Raw genomic sequence first — 14,557 nt, forward strand, 5'->3', positions numbered from 1 at the left:
CCGCCCGTCCGGGGCAGCGCTCCCCTCACGGCCGGCCCCGCCGGAGCGCCCCGCAGCGCCCGGCCCGGCTCCCCGCGGGACGGGGCGGGGCGCGCGGCGCGGAGCGGGCGGCGATTGGCGGCGGCGCCTGACGGACGGGCCGGCCCCGCCCCCTTGGCAATGTCTAGCGCGCGCCGCGCGCCCCATGTAGGCAGTTATTCCGCTGGGATAGCGCGGCCGGAGTGCGGCGGCGGCGGCATGGCCGGGGTCCCGATCTGCGCCCTCCTCCCGCTCCTCGTCGGCGTCTGCGGCGCCGTCACCGGCTCTCGGGTCTATCCCGCCAACGAAGGTGAGCCTTGCCGGCGGCCGGGCTGCGCGTTCTCCCGGCGCGGCGCCGGGGGCGAAGTTCGGTGTCCCCGGGCGGGCAGCGGTGCTGTCCCGTCCCCCTCCCCGCCGCTCCGCTCGCCGTCCGGACGGCGCTGGCCCCGCGCTGCCCTGGCCGCTCGCTGCCCGTCCGGCGGGCGCGGACCCGTCCGAGCGGCGCTGCCGGGGCTGCCCGCGGTGCCGGCACAGGTGTCGCGGAGCGGAGCGGCCGCCGCCTGCCCCGCGCGTCCCCCGCGCCGCCGCTGCCCCGGCCCGGCCGCCCGGGCTGAGCGCTCCCGCCAGCCGCGCCGGGGCGGCCCCGGATCGGAGGGCGGCTCATGGAACCGGTTCTCCCGGGAGCGCTCGGTGGCTCCGCGCCGTTCCCCGGGGCCCCGGTTCAGCCCGTTCTGCGGGACGCTCCGGCGGCGGCTCCGCGGGAGAAGCCCGCGGCCGTCCCGCGCTGTGGGCGTGCGGCGCCGGTCCCTCGGGAGCCCCTGCCCGGTGTCTCGGTGCCCCGCCGTGCTCCCGGGGTGTCTCGGGATGTACCCGCTGTGAGCCCATCGCTGCTGCGGGCGCTGTCCCGGCGGCGGGAGGCGCGGTGCCCGGCGGCGGGGAGCGCTCCGAGCGGCGCTCCGGTGTCTCCCGCAGGTGTGCTGGGACTCCACCGCTCCCCTCCGCGCCCCTGAGCGGCTCCAGTGCGCCGGGAAACCAACACGCGGTTCCTCAGTGAGAGTTTCGGAGTGTTTTTGATATTGACGCGTTCGGAAATAACATTTCGTTTCAAGTGGAGGGTGGATGCGATGTGCTCCGCACATATGGAAACGTTCAGGTAAACCATTTATTTTAGTATTGCCTTTTGGCAGCTGGAATTTAATCTCTTTTATTTGTACGTTTCTGCAGTTACCTTGCTGGATTCCAGATCGGTTCAGGGCGAACTGGGGTGGATAGCAAGTCCCCTGGAAGGAGGGGTAAGTTTTAAACCGCTATCTGATCAAAAGGGTAAAGGGGGTGATTAGTAACTTTCAGAGAGTCCTAATGGCTCGATTATTGTTGATTGTGGTGAGGAGGTCAGATTTCTTCCCTGGCTTACCAAGTGAATTACTCTTTGTTGGAGAAACTCTATACTCCCTTTGGATAGCTCTGTCATGGAATAAGTGGAAACCAAAAGGGCAGAAAAGAGGTTTCAGAATTAAGAGATTGGTTGAGGCATGGGCTTAGATGCCTATTTAAAACTGAAATACCAACAAGAAATGTGATCTGCGGACTGAATTGGCATTCTTGACTGCTATTATTTTATCTGTGGACTGTCTTGGCTGGGAGATGTTCAGGGCAATTGCTGTTCTATTTCTGGATGAAGGAGTAGGGATCAATATACACGATGGACCTTTTGTTGTGATGGGACAGTTGTCCTGTTCCAGGGTGTAAACATCGTGTGTTTTGGTTTCTGAGCAGATAAACTGAAGCACCCAGTGCTTGACTGTGATTCCTTGGAGTTTCTTTTTATGTTCTTTTACCATTATCTTATTGAACAGAAGGCTGCTCGAATGCACTGCCCAGTGCTGATGTGATGACGTTAAGAGGTTCATTGCTGGGCTTAGAGTCCCTTTGCTAAGAGAGCTTTAATTTTTGGTGTAGCTTTATATTATTGGATGCTCCTTGCTGTTCCCTCATTTGTGCCCTGACTTACACGGTGCCCAGTGCCTCTCTGGGAAACTCCTTGGAATGTTGGACTCTGGAATTGCTGGGATCTTGGGATCTGGAGGAGACTGTACTTCATGGGACTTGCTTTTAATAAGCAATTAGAAAGCCTTTTTCTTTCTTCATATGAACAATTTAAGCAAAAATGCCAGCAATGCGCACTAAACACTAATGTAAAAAAAAAAATAAATCCCAAATCCTTTTAATATTAAAGGAGTAAAAGCAGCTTGGAATCCTTAAGCAGAAGTAACTAAGTCAAAGTGTTTGAAAAAAGGAAAATGCTGAAAGATCAGGACCTGTGCACAACAAAGCACTGGATTCTTCAGGAACCTACAAATTTACTTTTTTTGTGTGAGTGCGTTCCCGCTCGTAATTAGAAGAAGCAGAGCTAAGGAAACAGCAGTGAGCGGAAGGAATCCGAGGCTGCGTTGGCTGCTGATGCATTATGCATAAGCTCTGAATAACCATAACACGGGAGAATGGGGGATTGTTTTGCTCCCCCATTGTCGTTCTGGGTGAACTTGACTACAGTCCTGGCTTGTGCTGCGCCTGAGCGCGCTGTGCTGTCCCTGAAACTCGCTTTTTCAGAGAGTGGGGATGTGATTGGCAGGCCTCTGGCAGCGCCCACGGCGCACATTCAGCGCTGATTGCAGGCAATTGCCCTCGTCTTTTGACAGCGTGGAAAGGTACAGCTCTATCTCGGGCAGGGTCGGGCTTCCCTGCTCATCCCACAGCCTGGAACGAGACGGGGTCTTTCGGACGCCTCTCCAAGGGATATCTACGCTGTGTATTCAAACAGAACCTAAAATACAAGTTTTAATAAGTCAGCAGTGGAATCAATGATCAGAGGACAGCTGTGTATTATTAATGGCTGTTGGATTCCCCCCTTTCTCCACATGCTTTTTCTGAAAGCGCCGTGCAAGCTTGAGAAGGAGAAATGCGTGCTCTTATTGTGGACATGACTCGTTTCACTAAACCTACATATGTGTGTTCTATTTTTAAGCCTGTAGTGAAAAATTTAAGAGTACATGGTCTGTTTCTGAGATACAGTGCTTGGAAAGCATTTACTTTACTTCATATGCTGCAGATTTATTTCAAGCAGCAGAAACAAACTCCTTTTTCTTCCTGGGAAGAATTTGTCCTTCAGTGTTTTTCTTGAACTGTGTATACTTTATTGTCTATTAAAAAAAGCCGTTTTTCTAGATCTGAACCACACTGTTCCTGGGGTGTGAGGGTTGTGTAGACAAGAAGGGCTGGAGATAAAGATTTAGACATTTAGCAGTGACTAGCTATATAGTAGCCCCAGGGGAATTAATGAATTGCATTATAAATGTAATTAATGATTTACCCTTGCAATTCACAGTTGAAAAGCAGGTTTTGTGCCCAGAATGTTTTAATCTGCATCATTAAACTGTGGGAAGAGCTGAATTATAAAATTTAATTTCATCTTGAAAGCAAAAAGTTACAGCTTTGACCACATATTTGGAGTCACAAGTCATTTACATTTTGGGCTGGACATTTTGGGCTGTCGTTATTTTCAGCTCTGTCAGGAAGATGCACTTGGGTTTGTTTCGTATTTGTGTAAATGGAATAAGAAGCCCAGCTCTGCATTTGTGTGTTGGTCAGCAGATGGGTGTGTTGAGAACAGGATCCAAAACTTGCTGAATTCAGTTGCCGTGTCTGTGACCTCAGCGGGCTCGCTATTGAATCCTCCAGCAGCATCCTCCATTGTGTAAATGCACTAAAGGAAATCCCATCAACAAGTATTATTTCCCTCTGCTTCTTCCTTTCTCTTGTACCACACACAATATTGGTAGCATAGGCAATCTGAAGATAAGCAGAATGGAAAGTGATGGATCATAAAGACAACATTGTTACAGTGCACTAGCTCTGTGGTGCTCTAAATTAAACAAGTCTGTCTTCTTACTAACAACATGTTACACTTTACATTGATAGATGGCTTTTTTAAGATTTATTTCTTCCCTTTCTCTGGAAAGGAGTGACATGCTGAGTATTGATTTCCCCCCTCCTTCATTTTAATTTGCAGTTATCTCTAGGCAGCAAATAAAATATTATTCTTTCTGCTCCTAGTGACTCATGGTGCTAACTGCTGTCATTCTATAAACGGATTCAGCTAAGCTGGAAGCTTTTTAAGTAAAAATCACTTGCATAAGAGCAATCCTTGTGAGAAGAATGCAGGATATTATACAAGAAGCCCCTTCATCTTAAGAAGGCTTCTGTTTATCAAAGCTATGGCTTCAGTAGTTTTGAAAAGCACTTCTGAGAAGTCTCTTTAAAGTTATTACTGTTTTCTAAGGATAATTTTATATGCTTCATTGTATTGCTTGCAAACCTAGTCAGCATATCATTATCTAATATTGTTATAGGGAAGGATAAATTGAATGATATGAATTGAAGTGCTATGGTTCTGCTGGTTTTATTTCCTGGAGAGATTTCTTTTCCTAGTGCCCCTACTTTCCCTTCTCTCCCTGCCAGTAGAGCACTCTGATAAAGTTTCTTCTGTCCATGATAATACTTTGACCAATTTTTTTCAGAGCTGTTGAGTATGTGCTTTCCTTTTCTGAATTCATTATGCTGAACTCCTGCATCTCCTCCTTCCATACCCGCCTTGGATTACACATGTTGTTGTTGTTTCACAATCATGTTGCCTGGTTGGCACTTGTGAAGATGCCTGAACTTGATCTGAGGGGTGTAACAATTCTGAGGAATGCTGCTATCCTGATCTTTCAGCACTTTCCCTCTCTGCTAACCCTTTTGGGATTTTGATAGCATGAACTTAGATGTTCCTCCAGAAAAAATTTCCTCCAGAAAATACGTAGTATTTCCTATTTTTTTACCTTCCCGCTAGTAAGAAACTCTGTTTGGATAACAAAGTTATGGTGATGTTGCTGGTGGACTGATGATATTGTCTTTTTACGTGTTTTTCCTTTCTAAGAGCTACCCAAGTTCTTTGTAGACAGCTATTTCTGCCCAGCTCCAAAGCAGAACTTACTGAGTCTCTCTGGGACATTGGTAGCCCAGGAAAGCAGTTGGCAGCTTAGAGAAGTAATAAGAGATGGCTTGAGAGTTTTGAAAATAAGTGGTAGTGATGCCTGAAATGTGGATTCACCCTCTCTGTGTGGCTAAGTTGCACTGTGTCACCTGCTGGCTATTCCCAGGTGTGAGGCAGGGTCCATGAGATATCTGCTGCAGAGAAAACACTGCAGGACAGTGCTGCTCTGTGGGTCTGTGAAGTTCTGTGTGTAGCCCTGCTCCAGGCAGTGGTCTGTAGACTGAACTGTACTGAAATAAACCCAGTCAGTCGAGGTAGTGTTCTTGGATTCGTTCAGAGGGCCCTTAAAGCACATGCTTGCTCCTCAAGGCATGAGGGATTTGGAATTTTTTTCTCCTGAACAGATGCTCCCCGTAATGTCCAAGTAGTTGAAGTCCTGGCTATGGCTTGGTCTGCTGGGTTGTTTTTTGGTCTGTTTGTTTGTTTCCCCGTAATGGAACAAGTGCATGTTTGTTGTGAAGCTCTGTTGTTCCTTTTAGCACTGATGTGTTTTTCTGTCCCTTTTCCTCCCTGCAGTGGGAGGAGGTGAGCATCATGGATGAGAAGAACACTCCTATCCGCACCTACCAAGTCTGCAACGTGATGGAGCCCAGTCAGAATAACTGGTTACGAACTGATTGGATTCCCCGAGAGGGGGCTCAGAGGGTTTATATTGAAATCAAGTTCACGCTCAGAGACTGCAACAGCCTGCCAGGTGTCATGGGAACTTGCAAGGAGACTTTCAACCTTTATTACTACGAATCAAACAACGATAAAGAGCGCTTTATTCGCGAGAGCCAGTTTGCCAAGATCGACACCATTGCTGCCGATGAGAGCTTCACCCAGGTGGACATTGGTGACAGGATCATGAAGCTGAACACGGAGATCAGGGATGTGGGACCGCTCAGCAAGAAGGGGTTTTATTTGGCTTTCCAGGACGTCGGTGCCTGCATTGCTTTGGTCTCTGTCCGCGTGTTCTACAAGAAGTGCCCGCTGACGGTTCGGAACCTGGCGCAGTTTCCAGACACCATTACTGGGGCTGACACCTCCTCTCTGGTGGAGGTTCGTGGCTCCTGTGTCAACAACTCGGAAGAGAAGGATGTGCCAAAAATGTACTGTGGGGCAGATGGCGAATGGCTGGTGCCCATTGGCAACTGCTTGTGCAATGCTGGCTATGAGGAGCGCAACGGAGAATGCCAAGGTAGGATGAGCCATATTGTACTGTTCATTAGGGCTCAGTGGAATGCATAATTGAATCAGAGATGAGAGTAAATGGACTAAAGCCAGGGATTAGCAGCCCTCTGGGATGTGGTGGGACAGAGGGGTTTAATGAAGAAGTCCAACAGCTCCAGGTGGCAGGGCTAAGAATTATATAATGCAAAACAAATGATACTGCTGTATTAGGCAGAAGGTGAAACACATTTTCTAGCAGACGCCTAAATTTGATTTGGCTCGAGATAGTCACCAAAATGTGGATGACTGCAAAGCAGTGCAGTTGAGCTACCATTGTTTGAAGAGAGAAATCTTTCAAGGGAACTCTGTTAAACACGGGAAATTCTGGCAAAGTTGACATTGGATAATGCAGTAGGTTAAGAACCAGTCTGGGAGGCAGGACAGGAGTTTTAGCTGGATTACTTTCCCACTTTGGGAAGTGGAAATCTTTGGTGTTTTACTTGTCGCAAATTTTTAGCATTAAATACCCTTTGATATTTGACACTGCTGCCTTTGTTAAATATTTTCATTTCTCAGAGAGTCTCTATTGTCAGTTAAATAATAGAGGTGCTAGGATACTCTTAGAAATGCTAAAAGTCTCCACCCCACCCTCCCACACACACACACACTATCCTGTGTGCTGCAGAATTAGGGATTAAAGTTTGTATAAAAGAGAGATTCGCCTAAAAGAAAAACCTTCAATAGCGATATTCTCTTCGCCTTCCTTTTCTGGATAAAGAAGCTGTAGAAGGTTAGGGAAGGAGAGAAGATAGTTTATAAATAAAATATCTTTAGCCTCTGCTTTGAAAGTCTTGCTCATGTAAGCATAAATTAAGATCAAACTTAAATGGTTTTTTGCACAGGTCAGTGAGCTTAATTTTGCTGGGTGCTGAATTGAAGGTGCTTAGCTCCTTCAGGGATTTGGAGTCATGTTTTTAGAGAATGTTCTTTGGAGTCAGTTGCCACATCTTCTTGTTGTTTTTTACTAGAGCATTTTTATCATCTTGAGACTGAGAACGAGTTAGCAAAGCAAGTAACTGGCTGGTTTTGTGATGTATTCCTGAGAGAATGGTGTTTTTTGAATGTCCTACTTGATTTCTTTTAAGTAGTAATTTACAGTCGATATCAAGTTCATTATTATGCATTGAAATTATATTTTAGTAGGAAAGAACTGCTATGTGTGAACTTCAGCCTTTATTTCCTGAGTTTTTGCTCTATGACAGAAGCCTAATGTGGCATAGTGGCAGCAAAACTGCCATGGGCTGAATTTACAGAGGACTGAAAGATGAGCTGCACAATGACAGGCCATCCTGTCTGGGGTAAAATGGTGTTTTTTCTTGTTGGTTTTTCCATCCTGTGAGATGGAAACTCAAAAGCCTGTTTGTCACCCAGTGTGTGAACCTGTGGCTGTGGCACTGCCTGGGTGCTGGTGGGGGAGCCATTGGTGGCTGGGGAGATGCTGTTAATCTCTCACAGCTCAATAACCTCTGATCAAAGCTTCCTGACACCTTACCAGCCTGGGCTGTGAGGGGAGGAAGTGAAGTGGGGAAGCATTTATTGGTTTATTGCACGGAGATGATTCCACCTTTTCCCAAAGCCTATTAGGTCAGTACTGGGTTGTTCTGACTGACACAGATCATCCATTTCTCAGTGTCAGTGGCCCAGATGTGGTGAGCTAATTGTCCAACGAATCTTGTGTTGTTTGGGGGAATCTCTTGAGGTTTTGCTGATGGCCAGTGGTTATACTGGCATGCTTTTTAAGTTCATTTTTGCACTGTTGGACCAGAACTTGGGGATGACTGCCAGCTTACCTAAAGGCTCTCAGCTGCATCTGGGGATGTTTGGGCTCAGGAAACCCAATTCTCCATTTCCCAATTAAAAGGGAGATCAGGTGATGCCATATTGACAAAGGTGTTAGAAATGTTCTGTCTCTTGGGCTCTCCAGAGTGAAGTTGGCCGGTGCTCGTCATTTTGAGAGCGTTCCAGCCAGCAAATAATTGAAAGTGCTAAACTCATTTCATCAGCCGTTACTTGTGGTTTCCTTTTCTCACACTTGCCATTCTCCAGCCAGAACAGTTAACTGGGAAGCTCCTCCTAATGAATTCATGCTCACCAGAACTGTGCAGCTTCTCTCCAGTTTCCAGTGAAGCTGTTAAAGCAGTTTGGCCTTTGACACTACTGAATGAGGTTTCCCCTTTTCTTTCCACTCTTAAGTTAATCGTTGAGCTAATGTTCTGCTCTGACAGGTTTTTGGAGGGGAGGAGGAGGATGAAGTGAGGAGGATTCCTGTGGTTTTGATGCAGAGGTCTGGGGGCAGGGGAAGAGACTTTGAGTTTGGGAAAGGCTGTGAAAGGGCGCTGGTCTGGGACAGGAGCTGTGAGCAGGTTCCACCCCAATTGTTTTTCAATAGGTTGACTGTGGCAGGACAAATACAAGGAAAGGTCAGAGGTTGTCCGTTTCCTCATCCATCTTCCCCTGTGATCCTAGGGTCAGAGTGAGGATTGATTAAGATCTTAAATGTTTAACAAAAGCTCAGTGGGCAGGAATAGTTTGGGCCAGTGGGCTGGGGCTTTGCACTTGTTGGGAGATGCCCAGTCTGTGCTGGAGCTCCTGGTCCTCCCCTGGGACCTGCTCCCTGCCCACAGGGCTGGGACAGACCAGCTGGCCCTTGGGTTGCCCTGCAAGCTCCTTCAAGTTCACTCGCCCTCCCAATTTTTAAAATAATCCATTTTCCTTGAGATTCTTTTGCCTAATTTCTGATGTGTGTGTGGGAAGCATAAAGGAAAGCCTTTTCACATCTAAAGTTCTTGTAGTGGGAGTTAATGACTTTCTGACCTCAAATGGGATTTTTTAAAAATTGTGTTGGTGGTATGGAGGTGTTTGATTTTGATGACAAAAAGCTGTCCTTTCTCTGACTGCTTTTTTATCCCAGTTAATTTTATTGATGATGATATTCTTATTGAACATCCATAAGTGTGTGTTTATCTATGCAAAAACCTGGAACAGGAAGGAAAAGGAGCTAAGTATTAAATCCATATTTATTTGGGAAGCTTCACAGGTGTGTCATGGCAGTAGTTCTGCAAAATTGGTCCTGATGTGTAAAAGTTGTAGGTGAGTTCTGATTCTTTGCTTGCAAATGAACTTGTAGCTGGGAATTAGATGCCAAAACAAATTCCAATTTGCTGTTTCTACTACTGTTTATTCTCCCTCAAATGTTCTGTGTTAGGGGCTGTCCATTTAGGAGAATATGAATGTGGAATATTGTTGATGGAAGATGACTATCCCAAATAGTGGAATAGACATCTCAAGACTAAAGCAATTAGTGCTTTAGGGCAAAGCTGAGACATAATTTTAAACTTCACTTGTAGACATCATTGTTATGTAAATTGTTTTGTTACACATTAATAAAATGTGGTTTGGATTTAGTTACGATTTCCTTATGATAAAACACATATCTTTCTAACTCAGAGGAGGGGGGAAAACAAGCAGGAAGAGAGAAAAGACAGATTAAAGAAGCAATAGACTGTAGCCATCTGTGATGATTTTGATGCTGTGAAATTACAAATCTCAATTTTAGACCTGCCATTTAGTATAAATATGTGAGACAGTTGAGATTTTTACTGTGATATTGTAAAGGTTATGAGAGCCAACAGCTTTGTCTTCATCTACACTTGCTTTTTCTGAGTTGTAAATTGGCCAATTGGCAGAAAATCCAGTGTCATTTAAAATATGGCTCAGTCCTGGTTTCATATCACTGCTGTTTTTAGAATTTTCCTTCGAACTTTGATAAGAGCATCCCTAAGAAGTAATAATTTGAATGATAAGATTCTTTTAATCTTGGAGGCTTTGAAGAGTGTCTGTGATCATTGAAAGCAGCAGTTCAGTTTGCATCAGAAGTGTACAGTCTAATTATATGTTTTTCTGTGATAAGATTCTTGGATGGTGGGTTTTTTATGGGTGGGGAAGCAATGTAATTTGTGTGTGCTTTCCCATTTTAGTCATAGATAACTCTTTTTGTCAAAATAGCACTGATGTACAGTCTGTCTGCACAAAAGGGTGATCAGAAGGGTGACTAAGAAAGACTGCACATTTGAGATTTCAGGAGGATTTCTTTTTCAGGTTGATTATTTTTGGCAGGGGAGAAAATGCACAGACTCAACATGTTAGGTTTTAAAAGGAGCCGAGAAGACGGAAGCTCCAGGCGGGGCCTGGGAGCGATACTGAAACACAGTCTGTCTGAACCAAATTTAGTTGGTTCTCTGCTCTGCTGATTTGGTTATGGTATGTTCTCATGTAGCTCAATAGATCTTCCAAGGGTTACTCCCTCTGTGAGTTTCTTGTACCACCTGGTGCATTTCAAAATCAGCATTTAAATGTTACTGCAGGAGCTGTGCTGCTTTTCTCCTGCCTGGCCTCCTCCGAAGTCAAGTTACAGTTGTCAAACAATTGTCCCTTCATGTATTGCTTGGAAAAAAGGAAGCAATCACAGCCTTTGAATTTCTGACAAGATTTCTTCTAGTATTGCACAGGGGAGCAATATCTGGTCCTTATTCTGTGTGTTACTGGTGAAAAGCTCAATCCTCACAACCAAAGCCAGATGGGCTTTGTGGTGGTAATGAATTTCATGGTAGGTCTGGGTAGTCTTTTGTGGGACTTCCAGCCCATCTTCTGGTTTGTGTGTTCTTTTAGGATAAAAAAAAAAGGCAACCCAAAACTTTCCAGACAACTCATCCAGTGTGTGTGATGAGTTCAGTATTTAGATCTTGGCTGGGTGAGGGTTATTATCTGTCTAATAATATGCTCCACTGAGCTTGGTCTTTATTGTGCCTGTGAGTAGTGATTAAAGAAATGCTCAGCAGTACTCTAAGGTCTTTTGAGACTGCATCAAAAAGCCCCCCAAACTTGTGAGATAAATATCTTATCTGGTTTCCTCCCATTATGTGACATCCTTTTCATATGTTGCAGGGAGCAGGTGAGGTCACAGAGTTTTGTGAATCAGAGACAATTAACACTCCCATGACTAAACGGCCATTTTATGAATATTCAGAGCCTGCTTCACCTCCCTGGGAAGCAAACATGTTGGTTCCCTTCTCCTTCCTCCTGCTGGAGACTAGGGAAGCTCTCCCTGTGAATGGGGATTGGCAGCTGTCGGCCCCTTTGCCTTTTGCATGCAGCAAATTCCTCATTTCCATCATTTGTATACACCCTCATGCAAAGCAGCACACCCACTTCCCCATTTCACAAAGGAGATAAGAGCTTCCTTTGGAAACGCCAGCCAGAATCTTCTTCTGTTTATGCAGAGCTCAAAAGATTTGGATTTTATGCAAATGAATTCTGGTTTGATTTTTTTTTTTTTAATCTCTTTGTTTAAGAGACAGTGTGGTATTTGCTCAGTGTGCTCCTCATGTCTTGCCCATGGCTGGCTGTCCCTCTCGCCCCTGTGCAGCTCCCTTGCAGCTGGTGTGTGTGACAGTGCACCCTGGCCACCTCCAAAGCCATGGCTGGGTGTGCAAGAGCCTCTCCCCATGCCTGGAGGGGCTGCAGGCCCTTGGGTGTCCTCTCTGTGCTCCAGATGTTCACCAGTGGTCACCAAGCCCTCCTGGAGCTGCAGCCTCAGCTGGGGGGTGATGAGGTTCAGGAGGTGGGATCCCCTCTGGGCTGCAAGTGAGCACTTAGGGCATGAAAAAGCAATATTATATTTGACATTTCCTATGCTTTGGGCCAAGTACCTGCTCAGGCCTGGGCTAGTGCTCTTCCCTTTGCTGGGCTGGCCTTGGCCCATGGTTATACCGTGGTGAAAAGGAGCTCCCAGCACAAGGGTAAGTAAACATGCACAAATGCTCTGCTGTCTTTATTTATTGAATGAAAATAATCTGTGAGAAAAGTTCTGCTTTCTTAAGCCTCATGATTATACGAGAACCCATATTTTATTTTATTTTTGGTTTTAGTGGCTTTCTTTTCTTTTTAACTTTTCTTTATTTCAACTTTACTTAAAATTGCCTTTGGCTTGAAATAAAGCTGAGGCTCATTAAATGCTCCCAAAACACAGGCTTGTTCAGAATGGATTTGTTGAAAGGTTTATTGATATAAGTTAGAACACATGCTGCATGAATGTACAGTACTTCTTTAAAGGACTGGTTTTCATTTTGTGTCTTTATAAATCAGTGGTATGAAATTGGGACCCCGATCGTGTTGGAGCTACATCCTATAAGAAACCAGAAGGAAAAACATGGTTGTGGGGGGCTTTCATTTTTGTTGGATGTCCAATTAGTGTTTAACTTGAAGGTAATTTCACAGGGGTAGTAAACTGCTCAGTGTGAAACCTGGTGGCATAATTAAATGGAGGAAAGGCTCTTTAAAACAACAAAGGAACGTGCAAAAACTTTACTTTTGTCCTAACAGTCACCCAGAAGGGGAGGTCATGCTGTTCAAAGTACAATATAGATGGGCTATTAAGGTTTGGAGGGGGAAAAAAAGCAAAAAAAGCGCTGTACTATACAGTTGGTATTTGCTTTGGCTCATTTAATCATGGATGCCTAGAAAAAAACCCATTTGCTGGTCTGCTTTTTATACTTCCCTTAGATGGGTGTGTGTAAGCCTCACTAAGATTGAGTTGATCTGTAGCCAGTGAAAGAGGTGTGCTGGAAGCAGGCTTTGTATTCACTGGGGGCCAGCTCAGGCTGGGACAGGCAGCAGTTTGAGCAGCCTGGGCAAAGGCAGGTCCTGGGCAGGAGCAGGAGGAGGAGGATGAAGGATGCTCCCATGCTGCAGCAGCCAGAGGATGGAGGGATGAAGCCTGGGTAACTTTCCCAGAGGCACACAGGATGTCTGTGACTGAGATAAGACCCCAGTGAAGGCTGAATGTAGATGAATGTGCAGATAGCTTCTGCCCCTCCTCACTTGTCAGAAGTTTTTGCTCACCTTTTCCTAATGAGGGACCCATCTTACACATCCTTAAAACATCATTTGAGCTAAGGCAATCAATACCTATTGCTTTGCTTGTATATGTGAAAGCTTTGTACAGCCACACTACAAAGCTGCAGTACAGTGTCTTAATTACCCAGATAATCCTGTTTGCTTGTATTTTTAAACTATGGAGCGCTGGGTAATTATTCAATTCTTAATAGAAGGCAAATGGCAATGTAAACAATAATTAGGATGTTAGACTAATGTGCTTCAAAGCAAATTGGATTTTTTTTTTTCATACTGTTCAGCATGAAGTCCCATAAAGCTGACAATTTAGTGGCAAGGAAGCAAGTTCCATTTTGCTTGTATTTTCTGGTGTTATCTCCTCGTGCCTTGTTTCTGTGAATGAGTGTGCTGTGATGCTGCTGCCTGCTCCAGAGCAAAGGCCAGGCTGATAGTCAGTTCTCCCCATTTGCCTGTTCTCTCTGCAGCTTTTTGTCTCCTGCAGCCGGGGGTTAGGGGTCAGCAGCATCCCAAATTCCCTCCTTTGCCAGGGCGTGTGAGGGTGGAGGGGCACAGCTGGTGCTGCTGGTGTAGCTGGCACTGGGCTCAGTGTGTTGGGACTGTCCTGGGCAGGGTCCAGAGGAGAGGGAGCACGCTGAGCTCGGTGACTGAAGCTCTTCCTGCATTTGGAAATTAAGATGTATTTCAAGGGAAAATCAAGTTTTTGGCTCTTAAATCTTTGCAAACAGTAATATACTGTGTGTCAGAACTACAGCTCGTTATCTCCCTTAGCTTGGAGAGCACTCCTGGTTTTCATAGCTCATATCAGGTTTTCCTAGGAGCATGATGCAAGCCACAAACACTTTGCAGATGCAAAGCACTGAATTGATTTCTGTTCTGCCTGCAAAACTTGTGCAATGTAACATATTTCAGTACTTGCCCAGATCTTTAATTAAACCCTGCTATTTTATCCATTCCTCACTTTGTATTTAGCCTGTGATTGAAAGGCCAGTGTTGGTAGCAAAGGCGTCAGTCAATAACGCTGCTGCTTCCCGAAATACTTCAATAATGGCTCTGGCACACCGAGGGTTTTGTCTGGCCTTCCCTGTGTGTTCTCAGCGGCCTGAAGGTTTGAACAATTGCCTTTATTCTCCCCATTATCAATGCTAAGAAAGGCCAAAATGTTCTCCAGTGTTGATGCTGAATTACAGAAATTGAATTACAGAAATTTAATTTTAAATACATTTTATTCTTCTCCTAAGAAGTGCATGTGTGGGGGAATCAATGGAACACTTCCAGAGGTTATGGCTGAATATTTTTGATACAAATACAGGCTATCTTTAT

The 14,557-nt window shown here is 45.6% G+C and overlaps 1 protein-coding gene across 3 annotated transcripts in view; it reads left to right on the plus strand.

The window, feature by feature from the left end:
• Positions 1-212: 212 nt before the first annotated feature.
• Positions 213-14,557, plus strand: part of EPHA4 (EPH receptor A4) — a 104,846-nt gene continuing 90,501 nt past the window's right edge. For all 3 annotated transcript variants that reach the window (XM_059478900.1, XM_059478902.1, XM_059478903.1), the window contains exons 1-3: positions 213-328; positions 1,243-1,310; positions 5,630-6,293. In XM_059478900.1, coding sequence (XP_059334883.1) covers positions 238-328; positions 1,243-1,310; positions 5,630-6,293 — 823 coding nt within the window. In that variant the 5' untranslated portion in view covers positions 213-237. The remainder of the gene's footprint in view (positions 329-1,242; positions 1,311-5,629; positions 6,294-14,557) is intronic.

Source organism: Ammospiza nelsoni, chromosome 10 (assembly GCF_027579445.1).
Source record: "Ammospiza nelsoni isolate bAmmNel1 chromosome 10, bAmmNel1.pri, whole genome shotgun sequence".
Taxonomy (NCBI): Eukaryota; Metazoa; Chordata; class Aves; order Passeriformes; family Passerellidae; genus Ammospiza; species Ammospiza nelsoni.